The 23383-nt window shown below is 41.5% G+C and overlaps 1 protein-coding gene across 5 annotated transcripts in view; it reads right to left on the reverse strand.

The window, feature by feature from the left end:
* FHOD3 (formin homology 2 domain containing 3) overlaps positions 1-23383 on the reverse strand; it is a 611741-nt gene that overhangs the window by 38559 nt on the left and 549799 nt on the right. For all 5 annotated transcript variants that reach the window (XM_043540433.1, XM_043540432.1, XM_037889932.2 and 2 more), the window contains 3 exons: positions 22432-22551; positions 21752-21913; positions 1218-1408 (listed from right to left, as the gene is read on the reverse strand). In XM_043540433.1, coding sequence (XP_043396368.1) covers positions 1218-1408; positions 21752-21913; positions 22432-22551 — 473 coding nt within the window. The remainder of the gene's footprint in view (positions 1-1217; positions 1409-21751; positions 21914-22431; positions 22552-23383) is intronic.

The following is a 23383-nucleotide window of genomic DNA, read 5'->3' on the forward strand; positions in this document are numbered from 1 at the left end:
TATTATGTTTTAATTCCATTTGTTTGTATTAAGCAACTTCAAAGAGGCTGTTAAGATGTTGGGGAAAGTCTAGACAAGAAGAATGAAGATTTACAGGCTAGCAACACAGGAAGAGAAGCATTTGTAGTTCAAAAAGAAAACCATAAAATGTTGTAACATCCAAATACTTTCAGTCTGGGGTGCTTTGAGTTCACAACTTTACTGTTGATTCAGTATTACTCACAGCTTTTTGTATTATTTGCAGCTTTGCTGCCGCTTCTGTACCACATTATTCACAATGGACTACTGAATATATAGATCTTTGTGAATCTATTTTTTATCTACTGCGTCGATGCCAATTAAAACACTCATTACAATGGAAATAAAACATGTGACTGAATAAGGTATCCTGGAGAGGCTTAGAATAGTAGTTACATTAGGTAATTTAAAGTAAAGAAAACAGTGTTCAGCTTATTTTCAAATCCAGCACAATATATGTGATAAACCCAGTAGGAAACTCATAAGTTCCTGCTTTCACTACTACTCAGCTATATTTGGGGTACTACTTATTTAGAAGGTGGAATAGAATTCATGAATGAGAAAACAGATGGGCTGGACTAACATCCCAGATCTGTACATTCACACATTTGGGCCTGTTTGAACTCTCTTTGGTAATTCTGTGTACAAATATATATTATTTCCCCATCTGCAAAATGGGGATAATGATACCATTCTCCTTTGTAAAGCAATTTGAGAACTATGGATGAAAAGCACTACATAAGACATAGGTATTATTAATTATTAATTATTATTATTGGGCATATTTAAATCATCTGTGTGAGTTTATGAATCTGGAAATATACTAGCAATGGCACTTGCATATATATGAGCATTCGCAGATTGTACAAGATACGTATAGTACTAGCTCCAGATACAGAAATTGTTACTCTGTCTTTACTATGACAAATATATCATTAAAGACACAAGGAAATTGCCTGAGAAGGATTTCAGGATTTCACCACAGTGTGTAGTGATATGTAAGAAAATAATTGTCAGTCGTTGTTTTTCTCAACAGAAATACAATATTCAGCTGAAGTTAGGAAATATCTGGAACAAATGAACATCTGTTATAAAGACCTCACAACAGATTTGTTGGTAAACATACTTCTTGGAACGTGGTTTGAAGCACATTGAAATAAGTAATTGAGGTTGTTCCCATCAGTGCCCTAATGCTGTACCTGTTAATTATTCTTCTGTGAACAATCTTCAGAATTATGATTCTTTCTGCACAGTCTTTAAGGAACTCAGACATTTTTTGCTTCAGCGTTGGTTTCATTTCATGCTTTGCTATAGCCTTAAGGTGATCCCATGATGCTTTGCACCTTTTCTCCATCTGACATAAATTGTCCTGAAGTTGCTCAAAGTCAACCTAAAAACAAGTGAAGACATCAGTCACTTTGATCTCAAACACCACAGCAGTAACCTTGGGTATCTGAACTGTTTCATCTTTATACAATAAGGAGGTGGGGAGGGAGATGTAGCTTCAGTGACACTGCTATATACATTAATACGATATTAACACTTGTCCGTGTCTCTACCCTCAGTGTAAGTATGTGAAAAGTTAGAGAAATTCTGAAACAAAAAGAAATGTAACTATGTGTGGTTGCCATATAGATGTAACATCTAAAAAAAGGATAATATCTTAATTTTCTGCTACATTTGTATAAAATGTTTTAGTAGATTCTCCTCTTTGCAGTCAACTGCAGTAGGGACGATCAGAAAATGTGTGCATGCACCAAGGCAGCAAAAGGGTTTTTTCTTCTCTCTTTCTCACTACCACCTTACAGCATTTTAATGTGTCTGCCAATCACTACAGTGTCCAGATGCCAATGTTTCCCCTTGGGTATGTCCCTACCCCATGCACTGTCTTGTTGAAAGACTATATTGTATTCCAAATGGTCAGTTCATATGCCAGAACTTCAAGTTTTATTCAGAGGAAGTGTTATCTAGTGATCTCAGTACAAACTTGCATCTCTTGATACACAGTATGACACTGTTAGCTTATAATGACACTGTTAGCTTATAACACAATCTTTCTAATAGCTTTGAAAGTCTGTGTCAACACAGTTAAAATAAATTATTACATCCTCAGTAACACTTATCAGGAGGGAAGCCAATAAATTCCATAAGAAGGTGAAACAGAGGTTCTCTCTTATTCATCAACCAAAAAAGGTGTTCAAATTGCAGTGGTCTACGCAAGCCATTTTGGATATGTTTATAAAAACAGGGCAGTATGCATGAACTATCTAGCCGCAGTACAGCACATACACAAAGCAAATGGAAACAGCAGAAGTCTCCAACATCGTCTCCTTGACTTCCCAAGGAAGAATAAATTTATTTTCAAACAACAGCTCAAAGTAGAGATGAGCCTAAGCCATAAAATACAGATTTAGACTCAGATTCCAAACATGCCAGAGTTTCCGGATGTTTGGGTCTGGTATTTTTGGCCCATCTCTTATTGCAAAACAAAAAACAGTTCTGTATAAGGGGTTTCTTCCTGCTCATAGGATCTGAAGGAACTGTAGCTTAGTAAATGTTATTTTCAAAGGTTTCTAACTGAATATATTCCTATGCAGTGCAGCTATTCATTTATTAATTTTAATTGCTTTTGTGGTAAGAAAACTGTAGTCCTACAACAGTACATGCGATGTTATAAAAAAATTAGTAATATAAAATTTATCATATATAATAGGAAATTAATATCGTTATTAATTGTTCATTGTTGGTAACATGTCCATAATCAAAATTATAATGCTGACCAAGTACATACGTAACAAGACATTTTAAATGACTGAAGGTGATATAAGCACATACAGATAAAAGGTGAAATACTAGCCCCACTGAAATCAATGGGAGTTTTGCCATTGACTCCAGTGGAGCCGGGATTACATCCAAGGTCTTTATGCCTGAATTGCTCCAATCCACCTCCCAAAGCCATAGCACAATCTCATGAGGCTTAGTGATTTCTGATTTGTATAACTGTTACATATTTCATATGTTCTGCCAGGTTATTTCACAGTTATGTGGGCTGTGCAAATTAATTTTATCTTATAGCTTTTATATTTTACCATTACTGGTTTAAATCCAAATTCAGCCTGAACTGGAATCGGAACTCTTGTGAATTCGCGGAAAGTTCAGGTAAATCCAAACACTGAAACTCAGACACATCTCTGTAAGATGGACCTGAACCAGTGTACTGAAAGCCAGGTCTCTAATTGTGGCCATAATGCTGATTGTAAGTCAGCATGCTGTTTGAAGGGTGTTTAGAAGCTCTCCTTTGCACTCCCCTGATCCTGGTGCTATTCTGTGCATAACTGTTACTCTTGTGCTGTGTTAGAGCAGCCTAAAGGCTTTTATAACCTATGCTAGGTTGCTAGAATCAGAAGGGACTGAAAATAGAGCTTATGATACCTTTTCCCCAGTCATGATCCCTTTTCCCTACCATGCTGGCAGCAGAGAGGTCATCTGGCATAACCGTCCCGGTTCAGGCTCTACTCCATACAATTATCTTGCTTACTCTGGGGAAATCCCTCCCTGGTTATGCTGTCACTGTAACTGCAATAACGAAACTGGCCCTGGACTCATACTACCACAAAATTGGAGGAATATGGGATTGGGATCCAAACCGTCCCACCCCAGCCTTATCTCGAGTGTAGGTGGATCTCACTCTAAGCTTTTTATTTTTTTAATGCATTCTTCACCTTGGTTCAAATTAAAGTTTGTTACAGATGGAATAAAGTTTTCAACTACATACAGTACCTACTGCTGAGAGTCATACTAACTGAGTTTAGCCATAAGAAATGTATTATTATTAAAAAGCTCCCTGATATAACCTGGTATTGATTTGATTCATTTTTCCTCTGACTTACAAAGTGATGAATTTTTCCTCTGCACAAGGAAATAAAAACATCCTTTGATCCATTCTGCTATTTAGAAAAGCCCTGCAGGCGAGGCAGCTGTGGGGGGTTATATTTTTGTTAGAGTATCAATGCCTATGTTAAAAAAAAATCCTTCTCCAGGTCAGTATTTTGGCTGTTGATGACAAACATACTGCAGCTCACCACAGACTGGAAATATAAAATGCACACAGCAGACAAAATACCAGTATCCCCATTAGAAAAAAATGGAGCCCAGAAGACTGTAGGACTCAAAATTTGGGGTCACAAAGAATTTTCCAGATGGGGTAGGGAACTCCCCCAATCCCTCCTCTGCATAGTGCAGGAATTTTTATTAGTTTTCATCTTATGTTACAAAAGCTTGCATTGAAATCAGTGAGAGTTCTGAGTTACCAGTTCTGTAGAGGTCAAAAGACAGTGTTCTCTAGTTTCTAGAGAGCAGTTGGCATCTTCCCCTCGGTTGTGGTCCTGCAAAGAACCAATGCAACCACAAAAGGGGTACTGATAGCTGACGAGTGGATGTGGATGAAGGATGTGCTAGAGCCTTCACTACAGTTTGAGGCTACCAGCCTCTGGTAGAACCTCTGAGGGAGCACCGCAGTGAAAATACCCCCTGCTCTCCCATGGGGGGCACTGAGCACAGCTGCCTGTGCTGGTGCAGTAAGTGCAAATCCAAACTCACTAGAGTAACTCGTCTGTATATTCTGAACATGACTGAGGCTAATGTCAGAAGGAGAGTTGCCAAGAGCGTATAACAGATCACTAAGAACTCTAATGTAATATGGGCGACCAACTCTCAGGAACTTGTCTTCAATGAGTGGTCATTTTTAGGGGACAAAAATAATACATGTATGGAAAATTCTCCACATTTGGAAGAGTAAGAGTTAAAAGTGCTATGAGACATTCATATACATTAGCTTGTATTTTACAAGTACTGTTTCCCCAGCTTACGTTTCTGAAGGTGTTCCCATTATTTCCAGTAAAACCCTGGGATAAGTAGTGCTTATACACACAGAATCCAAGGCATCTCCATAGAATATCTGCTATAGACCCCAACCCTTAAGGGGTTAAGTGAAGATCATTTCACACATTATCTGATATAAAGTATCTGCTTTCCTTTAAATGTGTGTCATGGTCCAAGAAAATGCTTCCCTAAAGAGCACTGACGAATGAACTTGATTTAAAAAAAACCCCAAACCATTTTGTACTTGCCGATCTGTTGATCAGATTTTTCCTGCCTCAACTCACAGAACAATTCCACCAGACTGGGTAGGCAGGAATAGAAACATCTGAAGTTATTTAGAAAATTTGGACTCTTCTAGAAAATGAGGTCAAATGAATGTGAGAGTCTACAGTATTAAAGCAGCCACTGTACAGCATTTCAAACCACTGGTGTGGGCTTTTTTTTAAGTAGCAAAAGTATTAGGAACCTGCTTTCTCATGGGTCATGGCCTGGAGTGACACAAACACTGTCACACTCACTTAGGGTGACCAGATAGCAAGTGTGAAAATCAGGACAGAGAAGGGGGGTAATAGGCACCTATATAAGACAAAGCCTCAAATACTGGGACTCTCCCTGTAAAATCGGGACATGTGGTCACCCTACCCTCACTGTCCCTTCTTACCTGGATCTGTCCCTTGTTCTGGTCTCTTATCCTACCTACCTCCCTTTCTTTTTTTACTGTCAACTTTTTGTTTTCATGGGTTCTCTGCTGCTCCCATTTCTCTCAGTTTCTGTCCCCTCTCCTCCCCGATACACACTAAGGGCTCAGTCTTGCCTTACAGGCACTGCCGCAGAGAAGCAGAATTTCTCCCAGAGCTCCCTCCATGCAGGACAAGTTGGTTACGGCTCACCTCTTCAGGTCATGTGGCCTGCTCCCCACTGCATGCACAGCCAACTCCACTGGCTGCTGTAAAGGGAGAACAGAATGCTGGCCATCCTTTCTCCCTGGCAGCTTTATAATCTTCTTTCTCCATACCCCATCCTTTCTCAACCAACACAACAACACTTAGACTCACACATTCACACCAGGTAGCACTGAACAGCATAAACCTTTCTCCTCCAGTGAGGGAGCACTAACCAATGTGCTGAGTTGCTGTGACCATCAACTCCATTTAGACCAATGATCAGTAACATCAGAAAGTGAATGAGGTGCACACAGCGTGCATGCTAACAGAATAGGCCTCTCTACCACTCTCTTCCTGCACGCCCACGCTCATTACTACTTTCCAAATCCATGGAAGATGAAAGGACCATCTAATTCCCTTCATCATCTGTAAAACAAGGTTTCCAGTAAAAGTTTAAATTCTGAAGGATGGCAGTGAAGTCTGGATACTTCAGGAATCATTGGCAACATCCAGCTCTATATCACAGATGAGGAACAAAAGAGTCAAGCAACTAGCCTGAGGGCACAACGTGATTAAGCCCAAGATCCACTAAGCACTTTGTATGTTACTCTGACCTGCCCCCTACTGTGCATACTAATCTTTATCTATACAGAATGGAATTTCCTTAAATAGTGTACTGTATGCAGTGTTGTTGTAGCCATGTCGGTCCCAGGACATTAGAGACACAAGGTGGGTGAGGTAATATCTTTTAAGGAACTACTGTCAGTGAGAGAGACAAGAGAGACCAACAGAAGTTGATTCAATAAAAATTATTACCTCACCCACCCTATTTTAAATAGTGACATTTATATATTATACATTTTGTCAAAAATAACTACATTATACTTTTTCAGCTAGAAATGTACAATTCCTTTTTCACTCCTTAATGCCATCTTTAAGAAACTTGCTATCACTCTGTGGACTCTTGTAACTCGCAAGGAAGGTTAATGGGAGGTACAGCTCACTGGAGCACAACTTTCCTTATTTATAAACAGCAGATTCAATTGAAAACAGGGATCCAAAGGCATTCAAATGGTTCAGAGCTTTACTTATCTTCATTGAGAACTCTAATAAACCATTGACATAAGAAAGCTGTCTTGTAACTTTACTGACAACATTATGTTGGCTTATTAGTCAATAGACTAGATTCTCTGGTGCTCTTTGCCTTGTGTAGTTATTTATATGAGTAATAATTGTGAACTACTAAATCAGAAAATTAACAATTTGCATCTTTTTTACCCTTATATAACTGACTATACAAGGTGAAGCCCAACTGAGCAACTGACCAAAGGTTTGTACAGTGCTTTGGAGATGCAAAACTACACATGTGCTCAGCAATATTATTATATTTGATGCATTCTTACTCCATTTTGCGGTTAGTATTTGCTTGGTGTCGAGTGTTATCAAATAATCAAATTACACCTCAAGGAGGTGTAAGATGATAAAGGTGCATAATGTAATTTGGGGTCAGAATTAACAAGATTAAAAAGGGTATTGAGATAGGGAGAGTTATAAATGAGGATTGTTTAAATTACAAGTACAGTACACATAACACAACGTATAAAATACCGTATCTCTTCCCTGTGAGCTATTCAGTTCATACCGTGTTCCCAAGGGAGGCAGGGCAGAGTGAGGTCCCTACTCCCCATTTATATGTCATCTTATTGCCAACATTTTATTAAAAAAATGAAGTTACACAATGGTAGAGAGAGATGATTCATTTTCTTATTGTTGAAAGGAAACAGGAACAGTACCTGCTTCCAGCTGGAAGACAGCACTGTGACTAACATGGCATTTAGGTGGATTTCACATAAAATTGTGGTTCCACGAGACTATGGAAAAGGTAGTCCCGAGAGAAGCTCTGTTGTAAGAGTGTTTTATAATTATGCTGCATTGTATAAAGAAAAGAGAAAGATGGTCATTTCAAATTATCATTACAGCTTCAAGATACCCCCTTCTGCACTGTGTGCTACACATATCAATCAACTCTAGTCTTCCATTCCAATTAAACCATTTTCTGGGTCAAGTTCAACCCTGCCATAATGTGCACAACTCCTCAGACATTAAAGATATTGCACCTGCTTATGCTTGTAGTGAATTTGTTCCCCTGCAGTTACCTGGATATTTTGAACAGGGCTGAAAACGCCAACTCCAGGCCTGAGGTAAAAATAAAATGGAAGGAAGCTGACAAAATAAGCTCAAATTGAGTAGTGGCATTGAAGTTTCCTGAACATGCCTGAAAAACTCAGACTGAGAATTAACTAATTTATTACCAAGATCACTGGAAGGTATTCTGAGTCTTTTTTGAAGGTTCTGTATAACTTCTGTTATATATTCTCAATATTCCTTACAGCTTTCTGTTATATTATAATTATCATTTGCTGACTCATCCTAGCTCTTTAAACTTTGTTATTATACTTGTGGATAGATCAGCTCTAGACATTTTCGAAACAGGAACTGAATCTCTCCCCATCTTTGCCTCTCCCCACCTAATGCTATTGACGACAGAACCAACACATTCACAAGACATGTTTCATTCTAATTTCATAACTGAAATGATAATTAGATACACACACAGACATATAAAGTCAGCTTTTCTCCCTTCAAAGATAGGGTATTTTCTACTGCAGACCACAGGCCAGTTTGAGTTCTTTGTAATTTAGGTCAGACAGATCATTTCCACATTATTACAGGGATGAGTTTTGATGTGGAACATGACATTCTCTTCTTCCTGCCCTTGTTCAGGGCCAAGGGAAGTTCTGAGCATTGAAAGAGTAACAAATGAGCCCAGAGTTCTTTCAAAGAGCAGTCAGATTAGGGCTTCTTAAACAATATTTGTTATATTAGTTATATGTCATTGCAGCACACTGGTGGGCACCTCATGTTTTGGTATACATTATCCAAACATTTACAAACACCATTGTGAAGATCCTATTCCATAAAATCTACCTACTCTCTTTTAAATCTTGTATTTTAGGAGTTAACATATAACTCTTCACAGGATTCAATGTATTTAATTAGGAGTAGGCAGAAAAATAAGAGAAGATGCAATTATTGCACTCCATTTGCTAAGAATACAGGTACAGGAAACCATCTGGTAGATTTGCTAAGTGCTTTTGCCTACAAATGCTGGCTTATTAGTAACATAAACAAAATTCTTATATAAAAACTGGGGAGAAAGGCAAGTAGGTCAGTATTAATAATAGAAGTTTCTTTGAAAAGTAATAGTTTTTTTTTTAAAGAGGTGGAGTGTCGCAGGGCTGGGATTCTTTGTTAATGAACTTCACCACCCAAGATGCAGGACTATGTACATAAATGCAGCTAACAAAGGTAGGGTACAGACTATGCCTGATGAAAAAGGTAGGCGGGAGACTCTTGTGCCACAACCACTAAGGAGAGATTTGAATTATGGTTAGTGTTTGAACTAAAGATAGCAGAAAAATAAAAGGACAGATCAGAAGTATACCACCACTTTCAGAGACACAATCTGGTGAAACTCAAACTATGAGAAGATTTCCAACGGCATGAAGGGCGGTCAGGTGAAAATCTCTCATTGAAAAGCAGTGGAAGTTGGATGCCTTGGAAACCTCCCTCCTAGTTTTTTCTGAATAAACAGCATCTTCAGTCAATACGACTCTAATGTTGATTAGGATATGATTGGACACAAACCATAAGCAGAATGTGTGTGGCAGTGAAGGGATCTAGCATATTAGTGCTAGATAGTGCTCCATAAATATCTTAAATTAAACAGAAAGATACCAGAGAATTTTATATCCCATAATCCAGGTTTAGAAAATTACATCCCTTGAGTTTCAGAGTAATTAGTGAAGGAGGAATGTGCTTAGACCTAGCAGACATAATGAAAGGGGGTCTTTCACATTCTTTCACGTATGTCATTGGCTGGAATCTGGTCCAGGATGGTAGTGAACAAAAGTAATTTCTTTCTAAAGGCTCTTCAGTGGCTGACATGAGATGAGTTGCTGGTCTCAGTCCAAGTTTTAGTGGACAGGTGAGGTCTGTATTTTGCTACCCATGCTAATAAATGATTATTAATAGTAATAATACACACCATGATGTGCATATCTGTCACTCCACTATAATGTAATTCCTTGACATATTAGTTCAATTTCTGCTCCGATGTGCCCATATACAACTTATTTCAATAAGAGTCATATGAGGGCATCAAAGGGCAGCATTTAGCTCACCTCCATTCTTGTGGCCACAAAGTTAGTGTCCATCCTATCCACATATTTTTAATAAAAGGTCAGAAACAGTCTCCCTGCAAAAATAATTATAAAAAATATGACAATAGAATCGAGTAACTGATTAATACATGAATGGATTGCATGAACTTACTGGTCATATCACCCATTATTCCCATTTCTTTACTTATCCACTGCACAGCACCATTGTATCTGAGCACCTTACAAATTCTAAAATAAATACACCGAACAATCTCTTCACAAATCCTACACAAAAACCTCCATGATCAGAGACGGCAAGGAACACGATCAGTGGATGGCAACCTAACTCTAGGTGGCTTGAATGGATGCTATGGCACGGCTAATAATAAGGGCGCTCACTTGACTTGCACTGTTAGTGAATCAAAACAATACTGCCAGGTACTTATTTTTTCCAGACAAAACACCTAAATCGCTCTCTCTCAGAGAGACACACACACACACACACACACACACACTTCCAGCTGTGGAAACCATCTGGGATATTGCAGCTAATTCTTCAACATTGCTCCAACTAACCTGTTTCACCAGTTGGAGCAGCTGTCAATGTCCTTGCACCTGACACCGTATTTGGTAGAAAAGTTATGGATTTCTTGTCTTAAAATACCTATACAAAATATACTTTAATTGTAAAGGACATTATACACAAATACCCCCTTTTACACAGAGACAAGAACAGATATCACTGAGTCCAAGTTTGAAGCACCATTTGATCTTCCCTTCCCATCCTACCACCACCACCCTCGCTAGGGGTAATATTTCTCTCTGCTTTCAGTCAGATTAAACAGGAGCCGTAACATACCAGAAAAGCACTTGTGTTTCACCCACCCCTTCTCCCCATAAATCCAAGCGGAGTCCTTTGGCTCACTCTGCAGCTAGTTGCAGACTTCCTGTCCCCCCTGCATCTGTGTCAGTACAATCAGCAGTTCTTTCCTGAAAGTAATTGCGACTCCCTTGTGTGTGTTGCTCCCATTTCCTCATGCTTACTCTTCAAAATCACCTGCTTTTCCACTGTCTAATATCCGCAAGTAATTTGGGAGTCTTGCTGGAAGAATCAAACATAGCCTGCTGGGAGTGTGGCATTTTATAAATAAGTGATTCAGAGGGAGAATAGGATAATTATAAGTTAGCTGTGGAGCTGGCTTTAGATCTTCAGATGCATGGAGATGATTAGATAAGGGAATTTTTACAAGGATTTTTTTCACTAACATCAACTGACTCCAAAGAAAAGATATCAATGCAAACCCGGCCTCATCTTGTTACATTGAGAGGAACAGCATTGACAGAGGCACAGAAATCTGGAGGCCTGAAACCCTGCCTTTGTGTTGGGTACATCAGTACTAGGGCAGTACCAGCAGCAAACAAACAGCTTTTTTAAAAGGAAGAACAAAAGATGTGTTTGTAAAGCCTATTTACACAGGTCTTTTCTGAGGGAATGGTTCTGAAGGGTTGGGGGGATTTATGTCTGGTGAGTTATATTACGATTAGTTTGTATTTAATTGAGTTATTTATGTGATGATATTATTATAGCTTTGTATACAAAATTCTAATAGGTCAAAATGTCAGTGGTCCCTGCTCTACACAATTTTGTATGGTAATAATATGGCATTGTATTGTTTTAGACTTCTGTAGTGAGTTTCAACTCACCCAAGTATGTTCTTATCACCATTTCTGATAACTGTGACTTTGTTTGGTCTTTTGGAGATGAGCCACAGGCTTCACAAGGGATTTTACTGCCTTGTTTCATGTCTTTTCAACTCTTTTCAGATGTGCCAGGCTGTTTTTTTTTTTTTTTTAAACAACATTTAGGGAATTCTCACATTGATGTTCATCCCAAGGGAAGGGGCATCTCTGTTTTTCTACATGATGGAAATTGTTTAGCCTTTTGTGGCTTGGGACTCCTTGAAGTTTTAGAAAGATGCTTATAGATGAACTGGAGCCCAAACTGCAGTGTAATCATAAGTGAAATAATGATTCTTCATTTATGCCAGTTTTCCTAAACCAGATTTCACATACTGTCTCTGACCATTCCATTGAAGAGGGCAGGATGGAAGGTTTCCATGTCCTAACGCTTTGATTTGTGGCAAAGATGAAGGGGGAATAGAGCTTAATTCAGTAATCCATCACTGGTACAATATGTGCAGGAATATCCCAAAGAGGAAGACCTTGGGCATTATGGGGAGGATTAAGGCCATAATTTCCCTTACTGTGATTTTGTCTGACCTTTTAGAATATCATCTGCTTTGGGCACGGCCACTCAGAGTAGCAAACCACAGACTGAAATGCTGGGTGCAGTTTTGTATGGCTTTGGATCTAGAAACTCTCAGAAACTACAAATGTAGATCGGGATTTCTTCCACTTCCTGAAACTGCAGGATACAGACTTCTTTTCAGAGCCCACAGATAAAAGTCTATGATAGATTTTGGAGGATTAGTTCTTCTTATATGTTCAACAATAGTTTTCATCCTTTTAGTAATTAACTGAGTCACAATTTAAAGTGTGCTTTAACCTCTAAACACAAAAAAGAAGCAAGGGAAACAAGAAGTAAACCAGTACAGCCAACTGGCAAGGCATAAGAAAGTTATCTGAGCCAAAAACAGATCCTTTAGAAAATGGAAATCTAATCCTAGTGAAACCATAAACTATGACAGTCAATATGTAAGAAGAAAACTAGAAAACCTATGATGAAATCTACAGAGTAAGTAACTAAAGGTGTAAAAATAAATACACCGGACCCTCACTAGAATGCAGGATTTGGGATCCATGCACGGTTCTGCATTAACGCGCGGACTGGGTTATAGCGGGGACTGCGTTAAAATGAATTCCAATCAAAGTAATTACATATGGGATCCATGGCTGCCACTGCGTTATATGTGAATTCACACTATACAGATGTGCGTTCTAGCGAGGGTCCGGTGTACCAAGAAAGTTTTTAAGTATATTAGAGGCAGGAAGCCTGTTGGAGAATCTGTGAGTCTGCTGGATCACCAAGGATTAAAGGGAGAAATTAAGGAAGACAAGGACATTGTTGAGAAACTAAGTAATTTCCCTGCATCAGTCTTCACCCCAGGGGATGTTAGGGAAATACCTACCCCAGGCCCTCTCTCTTCTGGTAATGAAGATGAGGTATTACCAGAGACTGAGGTGTCCGAAGAAAAGGCATTGGAACAAATTGATACATTAAAAAGGAACAAATCACTAGGCCCAGATGGTGCACACCTAAAGTTCCGAAGACACTTAAGAATGAGATGATTGAGCTGCTAGCAAAACTAGGCAATCTCTCATTAAAATCAGCAACTATATTGGAGGACTAGAAGGTAGCAAATGTCCCATATTTTTAAAAAAGGTGTGAGGGCTGACCCAGGAAATTATAGAGCAACAAGCCTTACTTCTATACTTGGTAAACTGGTTGAAATGATGTTAAAAACATAATTATAAAACATTTAGATGATTATGATATGATAGACTCTAAACAGCACAGTTTCTGCAAAAGAAAACCGTGTCTCACAAATCTATTCAAAGGCTTTCAATGTGCCAATAAAATAGTGGACACATGAGAACAAATAAACAAAATTAATTTAGACTTTCAAAAGGCCTCTGAGAAAGTCCCACACAGGAAGCTAGTCACAAAACTAAGAAGTCATGTGACGTGAGGCAAAGTACTGTCACGGATCAGAAACTAGCTAAGAGGGAGAAAACAAAGCAGAGGAATAAACAGTCACTTTTCGTCATGGCACAACATTAACAGCACAATATCACAAGGCTCTGTACTAGAACTTTTGTTGCTTAATATCTTGATTAATATATGGAAAAGAGGGTGAGTACTGAGAGGGGAAAATCTGCAGGTAACAGAAATTTATTTCGATTAGTCAGGGCTTCAGAAGATTTTGAGAAACTTGAGAGATCTAATCAAGCTAAGTAAATAGGCAACATTGTGGCAGATAAAATTCAGTGTTGATGCATACAAAGTAATGCACAGAAGAGTGAATAATCTGAACTGCCCAGACACCTTGCTGAGTTCTAAATTAACTGTGTCCACTCAGGAAAATACCTGGCCATCATTATGGACAGCTCCATAAAGACTACAGTAAAATGTGCAGCAGCACTTAAAAAAGCAAACAAAATGTCAGGATGCTTAATGAAAGGGATGGAAAGTAATATGGAATATATTATAATGCCATTAGATAAATCCTCACCTGGAATACTGTTTTAAGTTTCTTTCATCCCATGTCAAAAAAAGTATATAGAGAGGCTTCAAAGACAGATGTGAAAATAATTAGAGTATGGAAAAATGAAGAAGAAAGATTGAAGAAATTAGGGTTGTTAATTCAGTCAGTCAATATGTCGCAAGAATGAAACAGAAAGTTGGCAAATTCAGAACTGATAAAAGGAAATACTTTCTACTCGATGCACAATTAGACTTTGGAACTCATTGTTAAAAGATATCACTGAGACCAAGAACATAGCAGAATGCAAAAGAAGACTGAACATTTATATGCACAAGAAAAATATCTAGGGTTCTAATAGTAAATATTTTTTAAAAAGCAAAGCAAGAGTTTTGGAAGGTATATAATATCTCCTGTTTGAGGAAATAAGCCAACCTCCAGTTATTGGGGATTATTAGGAAAAAGACCGTTACCTTCTCCGTAACTGGCGTTCTTCGAGATGTGTGGCTCATGTCTATTCCACAATAGGTGTGTGTGCTTGCCACGTGCACCGGTGCCAGAAGTTTTTCCCCTAGTAGTACCCGTAGGGGGAGCACCACTGTGACCCCTGGCGTGGTGCCTCCTTGGCGCGGTATAAGGGGAGCTGCGTGCTCCCCCCACCCTCAGTTTCTTCTTGCCAGACAACTCCGACAAAGGGGAAGGAGGGCGGGATGTGGAATAGACATGAGCAACACATCTCAAAGAACAGCAGTTATGGAAAAGGTAACTGTCTTTTCTTCTTCGAGTGATTGCTCATGTGTATTCCATAATAGGTAATTCCAAGCTATATCTGTTGGAGGTGGGTAGGAGTTCACAGATTCCTGGGACGGAGTACAGCCCTTCCGAACCCGGCGCCATCCCTAGTTTGGGAGATGATCACATAGTGTGAGGTAAACGTGTGAACTGAAGACCAAATAGCGGCCCTACAAATGTCCTGGATAGGGACGTGGGCCATGAAGCCAGCGACAAGGCCTGGGCCCGATTCAAGTGTGCCTTCACAATCGGTGGTGGGGGAACACCCGCCAGATCATCACAGGTGCGAATGCACAAGGTGATCAATGGGAGAAGCGCTGATTGGAAATCGACTGACCCCTCATGCGCTCAGCCGAGGCAATAAACGGTTGAGAGGACTTCCTGAACAGCTTAGTCCGTTCCAGGTAGAAGGACAGCGGCCTATGCACATCGAGCATGTGAAGCGGCGTTCCTCATTGGACGCGTGAGGCTTAGGGCAGAGGACAGGCAGGAAAATGTCCTGGCCCATGTGATAGGCGGAGACCACCTTAGCGAGGAATGCGGGGTGTGGGCGGAGCTGAACCTTATCCTTATGGAAAACCGTGTACGGGGGTTCGGAGGTCAGAGCCCTGAGCTCTGAGACCCGCCTGGCCGACGTGATAGCAACCAGGAAGGCCACCTTCCACGAGAGGTGAGACCAAGAGCACGTGGCCAGAGGTTCAAATGGGGGCCCCGTGAGACGGTATAGCACCAAGTTCAGGTCCCACTGTGGGACAGGAGGCCTAGCATACGGAAAAAGATGGTCCTACCCCTTAAGGAACCGCCCAGTCATAGCATGGGAGAACACCGTGTGCCCCTGCACCGGCGGATGGAAGGCCGATATGGCTGCCAGATGCACCTTGACCAATGAGGACGCCAGGCCCTGGGCTCTAAGGTGAACGAGGTAGTCCAGGATAAGCTGGATAGGGCGGGCACTGGGGAAACACCCTGCTCAGCAGCCCATCTACAGAACCTGGAGCACTTTGCCCAGTAGGCGTGGCATGTGGAGGGCAGCCGGGTTTCCGGGGGACGCGTTTGACCCCCTCTGAACACGTCCGCTGCTCCCCACCTAGTCATCGAGCAGCCACACCGTGAGGTGGAGAGCCGCTGGTTGGGATGGAGGAGATGGCCCTGGTCCTGGGAGAGCAGGTCTGGATGGAGCGGCAGCAGCGGGGCCACCACCAGGCCCTTGAGGATCCCGTACCAATGCCGCTGGGGCCATGCCAGGGCAATTAAGAGGACCTGTGCCTTGTCCATTTTTACTTTCTCCAGGACCCTGCTGATGAGAGGGAATGGGGGGAAGGCATAGAGAAGCTGGCTTGACCAGGACAGGAGGAAGGCATCTGAGATAGCGCCCCGTCCCAGACCCCCCCGGAACAGAACCGGGGGCAACGCCTGTTCTGCCTCATCGCGAACAGGTCCACCTGGGGAGTTCCCCACACTCGGAAGAGCTGGTGAGCCACTTCCGGGTGGAGAGACCACGCATGCTGGGAGGAGAAGTCCCTGCTCAAATAACTGGCCCACGTGTTGCGGGCACCCGGCAGGTGGAAGGCCCTCAGGGAGATGTGTGCTATGCAGAAGTCCCATGGTCTGAGGGCTTCGCGGCAGAGGGCCGAGGACTGGGTCCCGCCTTGCCTGTTGATGTAGAACATCAAGGCTGTGTTGTCCATGAAGACCCTGACCACCTTGCCCTGTAAGTGCGAGCAGAAGGCCACGCATGCCAGGCATACAGCCCTGAGCTCTTTGACTTTTATGTGTAGGGGCAACTCTGTGGCCGACCACAGCCCTTGGGTCTGAACGGTCCCCACGTGGGCTCCCCAACCCAGGTCCGACGCATCGGACACCAGCTCCAACGATGGGGTCATGTCCCGGAAGGGGACACTTTGGAGCATGTTGCTCAGGGAGGACCATCACTGCAGGGAGGCGATCACTGGGTTGGGCACAGTGAGGACTTTGTCCATCCTGATCCGGGCCTGGGAGAACTCCGAGGCCAACCACAACTGGAGGGGCCTCATTCGGAGCCTGGTGTGGCAGACCACGTACGTGCACGCCGACATGTGACCCAGGAGCTGGAGGCACACTCTGGCCATTGTCACAGGGAAGTTCGTATCTGAGTCGATGAACCCCTTTAGGGTCTCGAACCTGTCTGGTGGGAGGGAGGCCGTGGCCATCGAGGCGTCCAGGAGCGCCCCGATAAACTCTATGCGCTGGACGGGGACTAATATGGACTTGGTGTTGTTTACTGACAGGTCCAAGGTGGCACACGTGGACAACAGGAGCGTCACGTGATCCTGCACCTGCGACTGGGAGCTGCCCTTGACCAGCCAATCGTCCAGGTAGGGAAAGATCTGGACCCCTCGGTGCCTGAGGTAGGCAGCCACCACCAACATACATTTCGTGAACACCCTGCGGGCAGTGGATAGGCCAAACGGGAGGACCGTGAACTGGTAGTGGTTCTGTCCCACCAGGAAATGGAGGAAGCGCCTGTGCCCCTTGTATATATGGATGTGGAAATATGCGTCGTATAGGTCCAGGGCCGAGTACCAATCCCCAGGGTCGATGATGGAGGGGATGATGGCGGATGATGGAGGCCAGGGAGATCATGCGGAACTTAAGCTTGACCTCTGGAGTCGGGGTCAGCACCGACTCCATGAGAATGGCCCGGAGCCTAATGTCCCTTTCTCTTTTAGTCCAAGGCTTGAATGACTTGCAAACCTTGCAACGATCGCTGATGTGAGTCTCATCCAAATAGCATAAACAGTCCGCATGCGGGTCACTCCTTGGCATAGATCGCCTACAAGACTCGCATGACTTAAAATCCGGGACGTGGGGCGTGCCCCGGCCCGGGCACTCTAACTAACTGGAACAACTAACTGACTACAGGTACAAGCACTGAACAAACGAAAAGTTCTGGGGACGAGCTACAGCGAAGCTGGAGCAGAGTAGTTCCGATGCACCTTCACTGGCGGCAAGAAGGAACTGAGGGTGGGGGAAGCACGCAGCGCCCCTTATACCGCGCCATGGAGACGCCAGTCCAGGAGTCGCTGGGGTGCTCCCCCTACGAGTACTGCCAGGGGAAAAACTTCCGGCACCGGTGCATGTGGTGAGCACGCACACCTATTGTGGAATACACATGAGCAATCACTCGAAGAAGAAACATAACCTGGGGGCAGATTATCCTGTAATTACCTACTGCTGAGTTTCTTTCACCTTCCTTTGAAGGAGCTGATATTGACCGCTGCCAGACACAAGATACTAGAATAGATGGATCACTGGTCTGAGCTATTCCCATGTCCATGAAAAGCAATTCTGTAATAATTGCATTCTGGATTCCCATGTTGATTATCTCTCAATGATTCCATATTCCATGTATGCAGTTTAAAAATAAAAAAAAAAATGTTGTTTCTAACTTACAGGTCAGAAAATTCAACTTGACTCTGGGAGTCAAGTTGGATTCTTTCCCTCATGAATATCACTTTCAGTAATAAAAGCTCTGAAGACTAAATTTGTCCTCAGTGACAACTGTACAGCCCCCTATGACTTCAAATTTATATTCTCAGTGACAAAGAGATAAAGACAAAGACAAAATGTCCCTTACTATAAGGGATGTCACTCTTTTTAGACCCAGAGTTCCCTCTGCTCCACACCAATTTGGCCTCCGCTCACTTTTACTGTTGAAAATCCTTTACATAAGAATTAAAGATGCATGAAGCTGAGGTTATACATTGAAGGAAAGGAAGGAATACACTGAAGAAACCCACCCAACTGTACGTTTCCTGCATAAAGATTATCTCTGTGCCCCAATTTTGGGTCTTTGTCACACATTGTGTGCCACATTGTGGACTGGAAGATTTAGGCATTTGGCTATACCTGTGCAGCTCCAGTGCCTTTAGTGGTTTCCACAGGCCTGACTCTTTGGCATTTACTAATGAATGCAATTAATGTTGCACAAAATGGAATAGAATCCCACTCCCTGCTGATGTTTGTGTTGGCTCTGCAGAGCTAACAGGAGTAAGGAGAAGTAAGATTTATTTTTGTCACTGTTTAAGTCAGTAGATAGGACACACACATAGTAGACACACAGAAGGAGCAAATTTGTCGAGGAGGAAAGTGCCATTATTACATCTTTTGCAGAGTAGAATCACACTGTAAGCTGTCAATAGTGAGAAAAAAGCTTAAATGCACCTTCTTTCCATATGAAATATGGCTTTCTAATGAAGCTCTACCCTAGAAGTATGTTAGTACAGCACAGAGATATTATGTTAGGACAAGAACAAAATTTGGGGACTGTTGTTCCCTCATCCCAAGCCTCTGGTAGTAAAAAAAACTAAACAAACAAAAGAAAAGGGAAAAAAATTTTTTCCTCTCATAAAGAACATAAGAATGGCCATTCTGGGTCTGACCAATGGTCAATCTAGCCCAGTGTCCTGTCTTCCGACAGTGGCCAATGCCAGATGCTTCAGAGGGAATGAACAGAACAAGACAATCATCAAGTGATCCATCCTGTGTCGTCCAGTCCCAGCATCTGGCAGTCAAAGGCCTAGGGACACCCAGAGTATGGGGCTGCATCCCTGAACATCTTGGCTAAAAGCCATTGATGGACCTATTCTCCATGAATGTACAGAATTCTTGTTCTGAATTCACTTATACTTTTGGCCTTCACAACATCCCCTGGAAACGAGTTCCACAGGTTGACTGTGCACTGTGTGAAGAAATACTTCCTTTTATTTGTTTTAAACCTGTTGCCTATCATTTCATTGGGTGACCCCTTGGTTCTTCTGTTATGTGAAGGGGTAAACAACTTATTCATACCATTCATGATTTTAGAGATCTCTCTCATCTCTTTTCCAACCTGAATAGTCCAGTCTTTTTAAATCTCTCCTCACATGGAAGCTGTCCCACACCCACAATCATTTTTGTTGCCCTTTTCTGTACCTTTTCCAATTCTAATATATGTTTTTTGAAATAGGGCAACCAGAAGTGCATGCAGTATTCCAGGTGTGGACATACCCCTCTTCTGCCCTTCAAACAATCCCCCACCCTGTCAAACCTCATCATCAGAAGCAAGCTCCCCACAGACCAGAACACACCAACTCAAAGCGGCACCAGACCCTGCCAGAACAACAGATGCAAAACCTGTACACATATCTTCACTGCTACAATGACCAACAACTCCCACAACACACCTTTCAAGATCCATGAGTCCTATACATGCCTATCATAATATATGGTGTACATCATCGAGTGCACTAAATGCCCCCAAAACAACTATGTGGGTAAAACCAGACAATCACTACATTTTTGAATGAACTTACACATGATAAAAGACAAACACCATATCATGTGGGTGAATGTTTTTCACAAAGCGATCACCCTATATCTGATCTCTCAGTCCTCATCCTCAAAGAAAACCTTTACGACACCTTCAGAAGAAGAGCCTGGGAGCTTAACTTCATAACTTTGCTAGACACTAAAAATCAGGGATTGAATAGACACACTGGATTTATGGCTTATGATAACAGTCTATAAACCACTAACCCCTCCTCCTCCAGCTTTTTTTTCCTCCTTTACCCACTGTGATGTTAACTGACCACTTCACCTTGAATGGTCCCTTGAAATATGTGTTAACGACTGCTGCTAAATAATCTGTTCCATCTTGTATTTAGCTGTGACTCTCTGGGTACGTCTACATGGGGATAAAAGCCATGCAGCATGGCTGCGGCTGGCCCAGATCAGCTGACTTGTGCTCATGGGGTTTGGGCTGCAGCGCTAAAGGTTGTTGTGGAAGCATTCAGGCTTGGGTTGGAGCCTGAGCTCCAGGGCTCCCAACCCTCACAGGGTCCCAGAACTTGGCCTCTAGCTGGCGCCCGAATATCTACATGGCAATTTTTCAGCCCCGGAGCTTGAGCCCTGTGAGGCCAAGTCAGCTGATCTGGACCAGCTGCAGGTTTTGTTATCCCTGTGTAGACATACCCTGTGAGAACATTGCCCAGATCCGAAGAAGAGCTCTGTGTAAGCTCAAAGGCTTTTCTCTCTCACTAACAGAAGCTGGTCCAATAAAAGATACTACCTTATCCACCATGTCTCTCTAAAACTCTTCTGATGCAGGTAGTTTTTTTAAAAGAAAAAGAAAAAAACAGTGCCTCTTGGTCTCTTGATGAGTTTGACATAATTAAATAAACACATTTACTTTAAAAAAAAATGGCTTCCCCAATACCAGAAAATAACCATCAGGCGATACCAATAAAATCAAATCCTAGCCTGAAAATAGCGAAGGACAAACTCACAAAGATATGTCCCTAATTTCTGTAATAATATTATAATAAATCCATGTAATAAATAATGATGACTTCAATGATTTCTAGAATAACTCTTTTCTAGTTGTATCAAAGCACAACAAAGGCAATGAATTTGTTTCAGGTTTATGGACAATGTAGTAGCATGGCTGCAATCTGAGGGGTATACTGAGATACTAAGATATCTCAGAGATATCTCTGAGATACAGCCAGAAAGATAAGAGTACTGGTATCTTTAAAATTCCATAAAATCCACATTCATAAGAAGAATTGTGAGGAGGGGAGAAAAAAAAAAGAATAAAAGCAAAAAACTTCAATGTTACATTTAAAATCTTTTCATTTCTCATGGAGACTGATAAAGATCCGGCATCTGTAGCAAATGCAAGGAGCTTTTCTTCTTTTGTTCGCAGACATACCTTGGCTGACCTAGTGATGGCCCCAATTTCTGAATAAAGATCTGTGCTGTCTGGGAATTTTTCCACCACCATAGTGCAGACATGGTGGAGGAGAGACTGCTTATGCACTGTGTCCTTGACTTCCGGAACCTTCTCGAGGTAGCTTAACTCAAAAGCTTTGGCCTGTGTAGGAAAGGAATTTTTTTTAAAGTAAGTTTATTTTGTCCACACAGATCTCCTGAAAGAAAACATTTATTAAGATATACATTGCATGAGGGGGGTGAGGGGAAGAGATTACTCTTTTTAAATAAAAAGAATCCTAGAGCAGGAAGAATACATGATTCTTTCTGATACAATTTTACATACTTCTTAAGAGTCAGTAGATGCCTAGATCATTCCACTGGCAATGAAAAGAACAAAGAGATGATTCTTGTAGTGTGAATCAAGAACTCCACTGAAGTCAATGGGGTTACGCTGGTATAAAATTGGGACCAGGACTGGTTCCAAATCTCTCTGAGGTTATTTTGAAGGGGGAAAATAGAATTAATGAAACAGACAATGTAGGTTTTGTTTTTTAAATTACATGTATGTGTTGGAAATACACATATATTAGGTGATAACTGTGATACAAGGTACAGAAGCTGATGAGGAAAGTCTGTGATAATAGTCAGTAATAAAATAATAGGGTGACAAAAGCTTACATTGGTTCCATTTAGAAAGTTCCCAATGGCTAGTAAAGTAGAAAGGATAAATCCCAAGGTTTTATTATGCTCCAGCTGGTCCATTCCTTCCTTCAGGTCTAAAAGTGGTTCTGCAACTTCCTGGCATTAAAAAAAAAAGTGAAGATTTTAGGCTCTCATAGATCATTCTGTCTGAATTCTATGTTTTAGATTAATTATTGCAAAAGTTCTAAACAGTGATCCTGCAGAGAACTGGCAGTTGTGTGATGCTGTAGCTACTAAATCACATAAAAAAACCCAGGAGAGAAATGAAATAAATATTTCCTAAAGTTGCTTGTTCACGTAAGCGATTGGTGTCCTTGTCACAGGGATGTTATATGATTGAAAATGGAAGAAGCTTCACTGCAGGGGGCTGCTGTGTTTGAGTTAGAGGCATAAAAAGCTCCACTAATGAAATGTCTTAATTCTATTTTTTGTGATGTTTCAAGAGCAAAGAAAACCTAGAATATTTGGTAACTTGACATCTTTAATCTGCCTCTACTGGTCCCTACAAATGATGGCCACCTCTGAGATGCAGATGTGACTACTTCTGTATATCAGTCCGTCACTTGAAAACTCAAAAAACACAGCAGTGTCAAGCTTTACAAAATGGCCTCTGATTTTAACCTTTTAACCTGCAAATTCTTAATGTGCTTTCTGTACATGCAAGTTATCAGTAAGCAGGCATATAGACTGACAGACACCAATTCCGCTCCATTATCTCAGGAAATGGATTACACTGTATAATTCAAAGGCAGAGAGATACAGTAATTGAAATAAATGAGCTTATTTCTATGTCTTTTTGGGTGGCCAAGGGCTGTTTCTTTTGTATGTACAATAAGGTACATATAGTTCTCAGTCCTTTTTATCAGCAAATTTCATCTTAGTCATCTGTAACCAGCATTCTTTCTCCAAATTATCACTCTGTTGATGA

Source organism: Chelonia mydas, chromosome 2 (genome assembly GCF_015237465.2).
Source record: "Chelonia mydas isolate rCheMyd1 chromosome 2, rCheMyd1.pri.v2, whole genome shotgun sequence".
NCBI lineage: Eukaryota > Metazoa > Chordata > Testudines > Cheloniidae > Chelonia > Chelonia mydas.